Source organism: Ictidomys tridecemlineatus, chromosome X (assembly GCF_052094955.1).
Source record: "Ictidomys tridecemlineatus isolate mIctTri1 chromosome X, mIctTri1.hap1, whole genome shotgun sequence".
Classification (NCBI taxonomy): Eukaryota; Metazoa; Chordata; class Mammalia; order Rodentia; family Sciuridae; genus Ictidomys; species Ictidomys tridecemlineatus.
Window position 1 is genome coordinate 86,795,992 of NC_135493.1, and position 14,592 is coordinate 86,810,583.

Here is a 14,592-nt window from a genome sequence, read left to right on the forward strand (position 1 = left end):
CTTTACTTTGTTATGTATTATATTCCTTGTTTATATTGAGCTCACAATAATCTTTATAATAAAAATTCATCCTTTGAGCATAACTTTAAATGAGCTTAAGCCTAAGTTATTTTTGAGCCATCCTGACATGTAATAAGGTGAGAGGCAGAGCCTTATCTCACGTAAGGCAAGCCTCTTGACAGAAACAACAACAAAAAATACAATATTACCTCTGAAACATGAGTTAAACAAAAACTAAGATAACTTTTAACTTTCTTTTTTTGGGAAAAAAATGGCAAAATGCTTCCATGCAGCCTTAAAGAGATCAGGCTTTCCTTATTATCTTTCAAAAATGCATTTAAATTTCCATCCCAGTGTAAAAAATAGCATATTGTTATAATTGATAACAGGTTACTTTCATCCAGTTACAGAACATTACATGGCATAAATAAATCCCCAGCCAGTCATGGTGGCACACCCCTGTAATCCCAGTGGCTAGGGAGGCTGAGGCAGGAGGATCATGAGTTTAAAGCCAGCTTCAGCAACAATGAGGCCCTAAGCAACTCAGTGAGACCCTATCTCTAAATAAAATACAAAATAGGGCTGGGGATGTGGCTCAGTGGTTGAGTGCCACTGAGTTCAATCCCCAGTACCAAAAATAAATAAATACATAAATAAATAAATCCCCAATAAAATTTGTATTTTAAAGTATTTTTCTAAGTCTAAAAGAGATACTAATACAGACAAGTTTAGTTTGGAGAATACCAGAGCTTGGTAATGTGCTCTCCTAAGCTTTATATTTTCAACAACTTTGATACTAGAAGAACAATACATCTAATATACAAAAGAAGCCAGTAATTGTTAGTGACACAATTATACAGATGTTCTTATATTAACTAGGTTTAACTTTTAAAGGAAAAATTTACAACCCATAGTGTATGATAATGATAATTACAGGCCTGTATAGTTTAGCAGTATTAGCAAAAATCAAAGGATAGCTTTAAATCTCTTACAAATTGAGGAAACACTGTTAATGATCAGAAATACTTAATCAAAGCAGACAGATATAAGTCAATATTTCAAATGTCAGTGTGACTCTTTTATGCCAGATCAAATGTATAAAAAAGAGCAGGGCTGGGGTTGTAGCTCAGTGGTAGAGCGCTCCCCTAGCATGTGTGAGGCACTGGGTTTGATCCTCAGCACCACATGAAAACAAAATAAAGTTATTGTGTCCACCTATAACTAAAAAATAAAAAATAAATATATTTTAAAAATAGCAAATAGTACTTATTGGTTACTTTGCCTGTAAACCTACAGGAAATTTAATTTTTATAAACTCTTTAGTAGAACATTTAGTCAAATATATATATATATATATACACACACACATATATATATATATATATATATATGTATATATATAGGTTGCCTGGTCATCCTTTTCTCTGACAAATAAAAATGCTAAAAGAAATGGACATTATACTTTAAATATTTTACAGCTCTCATGTCTTGCACAAATTGGTACTCATCAGTGTGAGGTGTTTTTTTTTTTTTTCAAACAGGCAGGAAAAAGCATATGATATGGTATATCTGGCAGAGCTGATTCACATTTTAAAAATTTGTCCAGTAGAGAATAGATCCCCCTTAATTCCTCTCTCTTAAGAGGTTATTTTTTTTCTGTGGGGCAAGTTAGGTCTTCCTTAAACAAAATTATGGTTAAAATAACATGGATCACCATTTTCAGGGTTCCTCTGGCCCAAAGGGCTGGCTTTCCTTTTAGTAGACCTCCAGCAGAGCAGGGTCAGTTTGCTTCTCCTTGGAGGCACTTGCAAATGAAGTTCTTGCTTTTTGGGTGAGAATGTTATCTGTACATTTTTTCATTTACAAAACAAATTTTATCCCAGGATCGAACAGTCTGGCATATACAAAACAACAGCAAAACTATTCCTTAACCCTGTTTTCTTTCCCAGTGTTCATTTAAAAAGTCATAGTATAGGATATTGTTGAGTTTGACCTGTCTCACGTGTCATCAACTTTAAGTAAGTTCTCCACTGTCAGTGGTATCCAAAGACCTTTTTATTTATTTATTTTTAAAATATTCAGGGCACTCTGTCCAATGAAAGCCAGGTTGACCATACACAGACTGTTAGGGCCATCTCTCTGCAGAAATCAGCAGGGCCAAGACATAGGCACTTGCATACGTTGGGACTCCTGGAGTCTTGTATTTTAGCTCTGTGGGCAACAGGCACCCAGAAGTGTCCCCTGGCCAAGTGAAGCATCCTGTCAGATCTTTTTTTTTTTTTTTTTTTTTTTAAAGAGAGAGTGAGAGAGGAGGGAGAGAGAGATAGAGAGAGAATTTTTTTTAATATTTATTTTTTTTAGTTATCGGCAGACACAACATCTTTGTTGGTATGTGGTGCTGAGGATCGAACCCAGGCCGCACACATGCCAGGCAAGCGCACTACCGCTTGAGCCACATCCCCAGCCCCCTGTCAGATCTTAAAAGGGGAGATCATTTTGTCCCCAGGTTATAATCTAACAGCACAGGTACACAATGTCATGTGTTTTGTGACTTCACCTCCTGAATAATATAGGATAGTTAATCATGAGATAGTCAGGACAATGAACCCCAATTAAGGTTCTATTTTCTTTTTTTTCCAAAAGTAAAGGCCACCTTGTGAGGTCAACTCCTTTGGCCCAGAGAGGGCATGGGGGTGGGGGGTAGAAATGGGGATGGACCCAAATGGAAGGTACAGAAAAATTCAGACTCAAAGACTAAAACCACACAGCCAATTAGAAAGTCATGGCCAAGCCAATAGCCTTGGTACCCTCCCAACGCCTATAAAGCATAGACTCCAACAATTAACCCCAGTGCATTTTAATGTCCGCTCTGCATGGACTCTGATCAATGCCTTTATCCAAAAGCTGTAAATCCCTTTCACCAGTTTCCCCCTTGCATCATCGAAGTTCCATCTTTTGTCCTTTCATTCAAATAAACTTATTCCTTTTATTTTTGCTCTCTGCCACCATGTGTGGATTTCATTCTTTGAACCTATGAGACAAGAATCCAGAAAGAAATCAGTGAGGCCCACAGCCTGCATGGATTATACCCATTAGCAGAAGCGGCACACTGAGACCCATTCTCAAATTGTGGTTGTATTGCTATGAACAAAAAGTGGCTGGAAGGCAGGATAGAGGCCAGGTTCTCTTTGTCCATTTCTCGAAAACCCAGGCAACTTCCCTGGGAATTTTTCCCCCTCAGCCCAGGACTGGTGTCCCTGACCCAGAGCAGGATGATTTGCAGGTGCCTTGGGCCAGGCTGAGAAACAGTGCCAGGATTGCCCACACTGGGTTGAAAGGATTTAAATCCTTTTTTAAAATGCTTTCTTCTGGTGTCCTGCTATTCTTGTACACCAAAGCCAGTGCCTTTTAGCACTCTCAAGCTTAGTTTTTGGCTGCTCAGTCTCCTTATTATGCAAATGCATACACACCTGCCTGTACATACAGGATTTCTTTCATTTATTTTACCTCTGACAGACCAACATCAACTGCAAGATTGTACAATAATTCAAGAAAACCATTTAAGGGCTTCATTGTTACAGTCAAACATCATCTTTTTCTTAGACAAGCTTATCTTTCTCAAGAGACTGCCAATAAGGTCAATGTAGTATTGTCCATGTTTTTAAAGGGCAAGCAACCAATACAAACAAAAAACACAGTGACAACCACAGAGGATTCCCAAACCATGGTCAACAGACAGAAAACGTTAAAACAGACAGACCAGAGAGGGGATAAATGGCCCAAGTTCTCAAATCCCACTTAACCATGATTTCTATACCAGCAGTGCCTCAGATGTTCCCACAAAGGGGAACCAGATGTGTAGAATCAAAGATTTCAGTGTGCACACAGAGGAGCCTATTGAATGGCCAAGGTGTTGTGACTTTACTTCATTCTACTTCTTTTTTCTCAGAGTATACAAAGACTGAACAACCCATATAGGTAAGGGAGAGAAGATGGAGTTCGTGAAGCAAAAGGGGCTTTGACAGCTGTTGGGACAGTCCCTTTGTCCCTCTCTTTAGTCACAAGAATTGCTCCTCTGGTTTGACCCAAGGGAAGCTCTCTGGTCACCTAACTGTCCTGCAGTGGCCTCTCAATAAGTTCATCTTACATCTTCAGCATGGAAGTAGGGTTGTTAGGAGTGCCAGACCTGCCCAAGAGTGGGGGCTGGCTCTGAGGTCCCCTCATAATCACCAATTTTCTTACTAAGAACTTAGTCCTTGTCTCCAATGCCAATTTAATAAGGAGGATACCGTTTTGAGAAAAAGGAAAAAAGGTTTATTGCTTTATTAGCACAGGGCACTCCTGTGATTCTACCCATCAAGGATAACAGGTTTTTTAAAAATTTTTTTTAAGTTGTTGATGGACATTTATTTTATTTATTTTTATTGGTGCTAAGGATCTAACCCAATGCCTCACACATGCTGGGCAAGCGCTCTACCACTGAGCCACAACCCCAGCCCAGGATAACAGGTTTTTAAAGAACAGATTCATTCCAGGTGTTCCTTGTGGGGGCTGAGGTTCACAAGTTAATTTGGGAGATGACATTCCTTACATCTTCTGGCACCATCCCTGAGAGTGAATTACTTGGTTCTTGTGGTGTGTGTGTGTACTTAAATACAGATAACTTGGCCTAGGATGGTAAATAGATAACCTTTTCCCCCACTCCCAGGTTAGGGAGGAGGAGAGGGTGAAGAGAAGAAGAAAATCATGTCTATTTTGAAATAAGCCTCAGTAGCAGAGCAGCAAGGATTATATTCAAAGCATGAGGTGGACCACTGTTAATTCCCATCTTTCTGACCATCATTTTCTATCTTCTTTGTAAGCTGTTTTTTTCAAACATCTGTCCCTCATAAGTTGGTGATTGATTGCTAGCTTTAGCCTCTGCTTTAAAATCTCCCTGGGTGATCTCATCTACTGCCATAATTTCAATTACCACCAAGCCATTGTCTCTTAGGCTTGATATTCAGCCCAAACCTGTGGTTCTGTTTTCACGCTTATAATTACCTTCTGTTGGTCATATCCACCTGAATGTAACAGAGTTACCTCAAACTGAATGTGTCCAAAGCTGTATTTTTCTTTTTGCTAACATCGTTCTATCTCTGTATTCTCTATCTCAACCACCGTCCACCCAGTTATCCAAATCAGACCTTTGGGAGTCCATCTAGACTGTCTATTCCCTCATTAACAACCAATCAACTAATCATACTGTTTTATTTTTAAATCTTCTATTCCTAACTTTAAGCCTGGCCATTCATACCTAAGACTTACATTTTCTGATTATGGCCTTATTACTTTGCTAGCAAAGGAAAAGCACAAGGGACTCCTGACCCACAGGATGATTTTATCCCTTAGGGAGAACAGAGGGTTAATAAGGAAGAGATTCATTCCAGGTGAAATAGGTAATCTTTTCCCCCCCAGCGCCAGGTAAGTGTTCCCTGTGGGGAGTGGAATTGATTCCCTTCTGTGCTCAAAGACAGGTAACTGGGCCTAAAATGTGAAAAATGTTACCCTGTTGCCAGCCCCCAGGCTAGGGAGGGGAGGAGAAGAGGAGAAGAAAACACCCTGGAGTGTAAACACTTGCTGTTATTCCAGCTCAGGAGGCTGAGGCAGGAGAATAATGAGTTCTGAGCCAGCCTCAGCAAAAGTGAGGCCCTAAGCAACTCAGTGAGACCCTGTCTCTAAATAAAATGCAAAATAGGGCTGGGGATGTGGCTCAGTGGTTGGATACCCCTGGATTCAATCCCTGGTGCAAAGAAAAAGAAAAAAAAAAGTCCATTTTAAATAAGCATCAGGGGGCTGGGGCTGGGGCTCAGTGGTAGTGCGCTCACTTAGCATGTGTGAGGCACTGGGTTTGAGTCTCAGCACCACATAAATAGAAATAAAGGTCCATTTTACAACTAAAAATATATTTAAAAAAGAAAATAACAATTTAAATAAGCATGAGGCAGTGCAGCAAGGGGTATATTCAAATATTCAAAGCATGGGGTCAACCATGCTTTATTCTGACTGGAAGATTGAAAGGGAAGCACCAGGAACTGGGTGGTAATGAGAATGTGGAGAGGTAAGAGCTATTTTTACTTTATTTATTATTTCTATGTTCTCCTGGGTGTACATTACTAACTTGATCAACGTGTGTTGATCTGATCCTAATTAGCATACCAAGAAATTTGAGAAAGGAGCTAATAGACTTCCATCTTTCCATCTAGATTCCAAATTGACCATCAGTCTCTCTCTTTCTCTCTGTCTCTCTGTCTCTGTCTCTGTCTCTGTCTCTGTCTCTCTCTCTCTCTCTCTCTCTCTCTCTCACACACACACACACACACACACACACACACACACACACACACACACACACACGGCAGAAGATCTAAGGAATGTCTATTTCCCAAATTAACTAGTGAATCAAAACCCGCCCCCCAGATCTGAGTAGCATTGTGAACTTTTGAGAATTGAACTGACAGTGGCCCCCAGCCTAGGGAGGGCAGGTGGGAACATGTGCTCCAGGGACTTGTTGAGACAACAATGAAAGGTCTATCACTTGTGCTATTAGAGCCTTAGAAGGAAATGAGAGGAGAAAACAGAGAGTAGCACTGAAAAATCTGAAGAAATAATGCCTGAAAAGTTCCCAATTTGGTTGAAAAACACCCCCCTAGAGATTCAAAACAGAGGAATTAAGCTCAAGCAAGATAAGTGAAAAGTAATCCCTAGATAAATAAATCATAGCCAAACTGCTGAAAAAATCTTCAAAGCATCCAGAGAAAAACAATGCATTATACAGACGCATAGATGAGTCCAATGGCTGCAGGTTTCTCATAAGAAACTGTAGACCAGAAAGAAGACACACAATATTTTTCAGATGTTGAAAGAATTGTCAGCACACAATCCAATATCCAGTAAAAAAATATCTTTCAGGAATGAAGATTAATTTAAAAACACAATTTAAGATGAAGGGAAATGAAAAAAATTTGGAGTAAAAGACTTTTGCAAAGAATTCTTTATATAGAACTAAAAATGGAGTCAGGTGCAGTGGTGCATATCTGTAATCCCAGTAGCTCTGGAGACTGAAGCAGGAGGATCATGAGTTCAAAGCCAGCCTCAGCAACAGTGAGGTGCTAGCAACTCAGTGAGACCCTGAGGGCTGGGGATGTGGCTCAGTGGGCACGTGCCCCTGGGTTCAATCCCCAACATTCCCATCTTAAAAAAAAAAAGAAAAAGAAAAAAAGAGAAATGGTACCCAAAGGGAAAAGGACTACGTAAGACAGTGGTAGTATAAAGTGGAGGGGGGTAAAGGGCTTAATAATAAGATAAGGTTTTTATATTACAATTGAAGTGATAAAATATTGATTCTAAGCAGACCACAAAAAGTATGTATTTTGCAATCTCTAGAGCAACTACTATAGAATTACATAAACAGATGTCACAGCTGCAACAGGTTAAGTGAAATACTAAAAAATATTTAAATAAACTGAAAGAAGGCAGGAAAAGGAAAACAGGAATAAAAACAAGGACCAAGCAAAATAAATAATAAAATGGTAAACCTGAGTCATAAAACAAGCCTTAACCTATTAAAAAGAATTGAGTGGCGCACAGTGGTGCATGCCTATAATCCCAGCTGTGTAGGAGACTGCCGCAGGAGAATCACGAATTCCAAGCCAGCCTCAGCAACTTAGCAAGATACTGAGCAACTTAGCAAGAACCTGTCTCAAAATAAAATATAAAATAGGGCTGGGGATGTGGCTCAGTGGTTAAGCTAAGCACCCCTAGGTTCAATCCTTGGTACCAAAAAAAAAAAAAAAAAAAGAAGAAAAAAAATTGTATGCATAGTGTGTTTTCTGACCACAGTGGAATTAAAGTAGAAATCAATAACAGAAAAATAATAGTAATGCTTGGAAAATAGCACTTTTATTTCTCTTTTTTTGTTATTGTTGAACTGGGAATCAAACCCAGGGAATCAAATCACATTACTAAATCAATTGGTCAAAGAAACTGGAAATACTTCAAAGATCTTCAGTGAGAAAATGGATAAACAGATACGTGGATCCATATAGTGGAATGCTAGTCAGCTATAAAAGGAACAAACTGGAGCTGGGGATGTGGCTCAAGCAGTAATGTGCTTGCCCGGCAGACACAGGGCACTGGGTTCGATCCTCAGCACCACATAAAAATAAAGATGTTGTGTCCACCAAAAACTGAAAAATAAATATTAAAAAAATTCTCTCTCGGGGCTGGGGATGTGGCTCAAGCGGTAGCACGCTGGCCTGGCATGCGTACCGCCCGGGTTCGATCCTCAGCACCACATACCAACAAAGATGTTGTGTCTGCCAAAAACTAAAAATAAATATTAAAATTCTCTCTCTCTTAAAAAAAAGTTTAAAAAACAAATTCTCTCTCTCTCTCTCTTCTCTGAAAGGGTAGCTGAGTTAAAGAAAACTGTCTCAAAAGGATATATATCCCATGACATTCCTGAAAGTACAAACTTGTAGTGATAAAAAGTAGATTGGTGTTTAGGGGTAGGGTTAAGGTGTAACTATAAAGGAATAATGTGAAGGAGATTCATGAGGCAGTGGAAACTGTTCCATATGCTGATATCGATAATGGTTACATAAATCTCTACACGTGTTAAAATTGACTAAACCCTACACGAAAAAAAGATAATTTTATTGTATGATAATTTGAAAGCATAGGCTTAAATTTTAAATCTGAGCTGGGTGTGGTGGCACATGCCTGTAATCCTACCAACTCGGAAGGCTGAGACAGGAGGATCACAAGTTTGAGGCCAACCTCAGCAACTTAGTGAGGCCCTAAGCAATTTAGCAAGACCCTGTCACAGAATTAAAGATAAAAATGGCCGAGGATGTGGCTCAGTGGCAAAGCACCCCTGGATTCAATCCCCAGTACCCCCTTCCGATTCAGCTCTGATAGTGCTTCACTAGCCTATCAGTTGCTGTACAAAATTATAAACATGGATCACATAGCCCATCCTGGTGAGTTGTTTCTCTCATAAAGCCTAAAAATGTTGTTTTGTGAGAGTACACTGTCCTCAATGTCACAGAAGTTTTGTCTCTAAACAAGTTTTCATATTTGGAAAGTCAGAGATTTAGAAGGTTTGCATTCTCACCCTGGTGTAGCATGCTGTGGGATCCTGGTCTAGAATAGCCTTAGATGCCTACCTATTAAATATGACTAATACCTGGCTCCCCCAGGCCACTGTTAGTAGGGCAGAAATTTTAAATATTTCCATGCTAGGCTAAACCAAATTGGGATCTGAATGGAATACCACTTCCTACTGTGATAGAGATTTAGTATAAAGAAAGAAACATACTGAATCTTAAAAGAAACGCCCACAAGCCATTGAGATGCCAAAAGCCATTTGTACATGTTGGCTCAAGCCCTTGGAAAATGAGTGGGATATGCGCAAGTACAGGGAAAATTGGCATGAAATTGAGGCATCCACCTCTATCTAGTCTGGCCCCTTCTGTAAATATTGGACCCCCACCCCAAGTCAAGGCTGCTTTCTCTTGAGAGAGCCCATTCTCCTTTGAATGTGTATCTACCTTTCTAAATAAACCTCCCTCTATGCCTTTGTCTGGTTCATGCTGAAGTTCTTTTCCAATGTGTATGCCAAGAAACTCCTCAGGGAACTCCTCGAACTCTTCTCCGGAGACAATTCTTCTCTCTTGACACTACTTCAAATACTTCTAGAAGGGAGAGGAGTGTGTGATGTTTGTGTTTGGAGAACAGATTGTACTGTGAAAGTTTTTGTTTTTAGTACTGGGGATTGAGCCCAAGGGTGCTTAACCACTGAGCCACACCCCTAGCCCGTTCTTATATTTTATGTAGATCAGAGTCTTGCTGAGTTGTCTCGGGCCTCGCTAAGTCATGGAGGCTGGCTTTGAACTCATGGTCCTCCTGGTTCAGGCTTCAGAGCTGCAGGGATTACAGGTGCCACTCTGCCTGGCCTGTGTAAATTTTGAAAGGTGCTTTATGCCTCTATTTAGCATCTAAGAAGTCCCCCAGTCCTCCTTCATCGAATTCCACCTCTCCAGTAACTAATTCATTTTATTGAGATCTGTATCCCGAAGTCAACTGACTTCTAGAACAATTATAATGGCATGTATTTCCCCAGAGAATTGTTTTGCATTGTAACTAGGTTGTAGAATTCTTTTCAGCAGCCCTTTTATAGTATTATGATCAACCCTGATGGCCAGTTTCAGTCTGTGTTGCCCCTGCCTGCCCTCACCTGTCATCCTGACCAGCACGGGGCTTCTCTAGAGCATGAAGGACCTCCCAAATTCACACTCCACTTCCATCACCACGCACCCCCCACCATGCGTCGGTAAATAACGAGGCACTGGTGTTGATTATATTTATTCGTTTATTAAAATATTTTAAGAAGCAATACTTTATTAACTTTGAGGACTGGTGTTCCATTTTTGGGGGGAAGAAGAATAAGCACACTTTCATGGAACCTTTTCTTTCTGCTTTTTTTCCCTTTTACTCATGACTATCCCAGCTTCCTCCCCCAACCAGTCCCTGGCCCTGCTGCTTAATTGCAGGGGCCTCTGAGAAAACAAAAACACAGAAGACCACAATGGATCACAGGTTAACATACAAATAGACAAATGCAATTCCACAAACCATATAGCCAATCAAGGTCCCTTATAGGATGGAATGGTGCGAATGGGTTTGGTAGCTTTGGTATTCCTGTCTATCTCTTTTGAAACTAAAATCCTTCCATTTGCATCCTGAGGGAAGTCTATGTTGATCCCAACTGTTTCTTCTGGCCAAACTTTTTATTAAATTGAAAATCTCTTCCTTACTATTCCTTTGCCCTATCCTAGAGGGCCCTTTTTTTGGATAGCTGCTGAACTCCTTAGTCCTGATACCAGAAGAAGTTGGTGATGGCTCAAATCTATTTGGCCTCCCCCCCATACTGTTCTCCTCACTTACCCACCTCATACGATTTTCAGAAAGTGCTACCAAAGATACAACCATACTTCAGAGCTTTGGCTCCTAATGATTTCTGAACATAATTGAGATGCATATTTGGTGTCTGGTCCCACCACCTGAGCAATTGTATTCCTGCAAGTGGTTAATCTCATTCTGAAAGGAGCTTATACCTTCAGGAGCTAAGACAATTCCCTTGAGAGAGGGATCACTCATTCCCCCCACCCCAAAGTACTGCAAGAACAGATGCTTCCAAAGCTGTCTCACTAACTGTTAACTAAGTCACTTTAGGAGGAATCTTAAATGACCTCACAAGCCACACCTGCTCTTGGACCCCCATCATATATCAGTTCTGCTCCATATTGGGCTTTAGCTCCCAATCCTGGTTGTTTCATTCAATATCTTTCTGACTCAGGGTGGGAGGACAGGGTGGATGAAAGGGAATCCAGATGGGAAAACAGAGCAACAGCAGCAGCACACTTTACAAAGATCTATAGCACTTCAGCAAAGTAAGCACAAGAGATGGAGTCCTATTACAGTTGACTATTATTAGTGATAAAAATAATTACAAGAGATAGCCCTGCTTAGTCGTTGCCAAGATAAGGCTACACTTTCCCAGTATTTTCTTCTGTTTCCTTAATTTTGGTCATTCAGAAATTTTTCCATTTTGAAAAGACTCTCCTGCAAAAAAATACAACTCAGTTCCCAACTATGTGAGTGTGTACACAGGTGTCAATTCACTCAGCCAAGGAGGAGCTAAGATGGCCTGCAATGATGACCCTTCTGATTGGATCTGACACCTCCTCCTGGGAAGAAAGGGTGACACAAAGCCAGTGTCACAGCAACGACACACAATGACACACTCTCCACCTGAATACATACGATACATTCTGACGCCTCAGTAGGTTTTAGGTTTCTGTCATCATTTTCCATTGACTTTCTTCTCTAGTTGTAGAGCTAGGACTTTTTTGTTTGTTTGGCACAGCAATCAGACATTTGGGGACTATCCCCTTGTTAGTATTTTTCTCCTCACCCCCGCAGAGGTGGAACACAGGTGGCTGGTTTCAGTGGGTTAGGCTGGTGGAGTTCTAAAGTAGAGAACCAGTGCTTAGAGTTTGGATTGTGCACCTCGATGAACCAGCCATTGGACTGAGTCAGGTAATTGAGCACGCTAAGTTGGTATGAGAAGTGGGGAAAAGCCAGTTTTCTGGATTGATCTTGATAAGTGGGGAGGGATACTTACCTAAAGGTGTGAATTTAGGGTGGGGTGGGGATGAGAGGCAGGGCAGAGAAAATCTCTCTGGGCACCGGGATTTGATTAGATTTGTATGAATGGGAACAGACTTTAAAAAAAATTGAATTAAGGATTTGGAGCAATCTAGGGAAAGTTTATATTTTATGAAGAATTTGGAAAAAGAACCATGAGGAAGCAGAGGCTTTTAGCCTTCATTTCCCCAGGCCCATGTTCATTCTGGTCACTCTGAATGTCCCTCTTGTACTCAAGGAAAGAGACAAGATGGGAAGATCTGAAGGTGATTTGGGGACTGACCTGACAGCCTGTCCAGAAGATTCAGGCCAAGAGAGAATTTGAGGGGAAGGGCCTAGGCTGCGACTAGATTGTCAGATAGTCTATAGCTAAGACATCTAAGTCACAGAGCTCTAGGTCTGGTTGCTCCATGTCATCTTTTGATTGGGGAAGGGGACAGCACAGGTTGGGGCAGTTGCTGATGTAAAGTCTAGGACAAATAGAGCAAAAAAGGCAGCATGCCAGCTTAGCCCCTTCTCCAGGGCATTGATGTTTTTGTTCCCCTTTCTGTGGCCTGGCTCAGAATTTTAAGGGGACGTCAGAATCAGCTGGACCACAGGTAGATCCCAGCTACTTCTAAGACGTTAAAAATGCACCAAAAGATTAGAAGCTCCACCAAGAACTAGGGCAGTTGGTAGAGATGTATGTGTGTGTAGAGTAATGGGTGGTGGGGTGGGATTCCTGGGTTAGCACAATAAATTAGAGGGTCACTTAGAGGTCGAGTTGTATTTTCAGTTCTTAAAAATATATATATGTATATTTACATCTTTATGTCTCTATATAATCTATACTGCAGCACAGCGGCAAAACATCTAGTTAAAAAATCCAGCAAGAATGCAGGCAGACACTCCGTGGAGGCATGCAGGCTAGGATCAAGGCAGTAGGAGGGGAGCCTATACGGTTGCCATGAGTGGTGAGTTCCAACCAATGGGCCCACCCAGCCACCAGAGCACCACCTGGACATGTGCAAAGACATACATGCACACATGGAAAAACAAAGGATTTGCAGAGAGAGGGGGAAGAGAGAGAGAGAGAGAGAAAGGGAAAGAGAGAGAGAGAGAAAGAGAGAGAGGAAGAACAGAAGAAGAGAAGAGAGAGGGAGAGAGAGGGGTTCCTACATCAACACAGAAAGATTTCACATAGTTATTGTAACAGGCAAGTGGACAAGACCCTGGGACCTAGTTCTCATTTTAAGAAGCCTACTAGAATGGATCTCCTGCAGTTTCAAGCTATACTTGGCAGGGTTTGAAGGAGAAACACAGCCAGGCCTGGCTGTCCTGCCCCATCCCTTCATCTCCCTAGAGTGTCATTCATTCATACCTCAGCTTCTCCAGTTTCTCTGCTAGTCAGAGGAAACCATTCCCAGACTCCATGAAGAGGTGAACTTCCTTGAATCCTATATAGATCCCAGGCCATTCATGAAGCAATTATCCCAATAAATACTGTAGTTGCTCAAAATGTACAAAGAGAAGGAGAACTGAACAAGACAACTCGGAACAAGAATCTTTGGCTAATGAGAAAATGTAAACCTCTAAGGAGACCTGATTAAGTCCAGGAAAAATGTGTAAGTGTAAAGAATTAGAGGGTCTTTCTTGGTGGTGCTCATGTTTGTTCTGAAATAATTTAGTCCAGCCTGTATTGAGGTTTTGAGAGTTTTTGTAGAGTCCTAAGTAGTGTGAGTTCTCCTCCCAACTTTCAAGAGCTACAGCTGAGATCTTGATGGTGTTGGAGGATCGTCACTTTTTGTTTCATCTTCACGATATCTGCGACGCCACAAATTACCTTCAGAGAAAAAATAAGTATAGAAATTATGAGGTTGGTACTTTGCCAGATGCCCCAAATGTATGAATCCCCCAAAGAAAAGAGACTGTTATGAGACAGACTGGTTTGCTTCTGTTGTAGCAACTATCTCTGAACCATCAGAGACCATATGAGCCAAACATAAATGGAATGCACCTATGAAACCACTCCATGACTAGACTCCATCAGAGTCTTCAGAAATACTTTTAAATGCCATGGTCTTCTAACTGGCAGATTCTTAGGGAATCAGACCAGTTAGACCACACCTGAGAAAATACAGCTTAATCCAAGAAAATCTCTCTTGGCATCTGTGCAAACTCTCAGATCCTCAAAGAAACAAAACAAACTGCTTCCCTCTAATCATGTTTTTCAATGTGTGCTATTGATATAGCTCTCAAGTGCAGGTTACTTAGGCCCCAAATTTAGGAGAGACTGTGGATATCACTGAATTGACACAAGTGATAACTCTAAGAGAACCTTGAGTCTCAATGATATCTCAA

At 40.8% G+C, this 14,592-nt stretch overlaps 1 protein-coding gene across 1 annotated transcript in view; it reads right to left on the reverse strand.

The window, feature by feature from the left end:
• Window positions 1-10,394: 10,394 nt before the first annotated feature.
• Dgkk (diacylglycerol kinase kappa) overlaps window positions 10,395-14,592 on the reverse strand; it is a 134,132-nt gene continuing 129,934 nt past the window's right edge. The window contains exon 28 of the mRNA XM_078034871.1: window positions 10,395-14,074. Within this exon, the coding sequence (XP_077890997.1) occupies window positions 13,995-14,074 (80 nt within the window). The 3' untranslated portion in view covers window positions 10,395-13,994. The remainder of the gene's footprint in view (window positions 14,075-14,592) is intronic.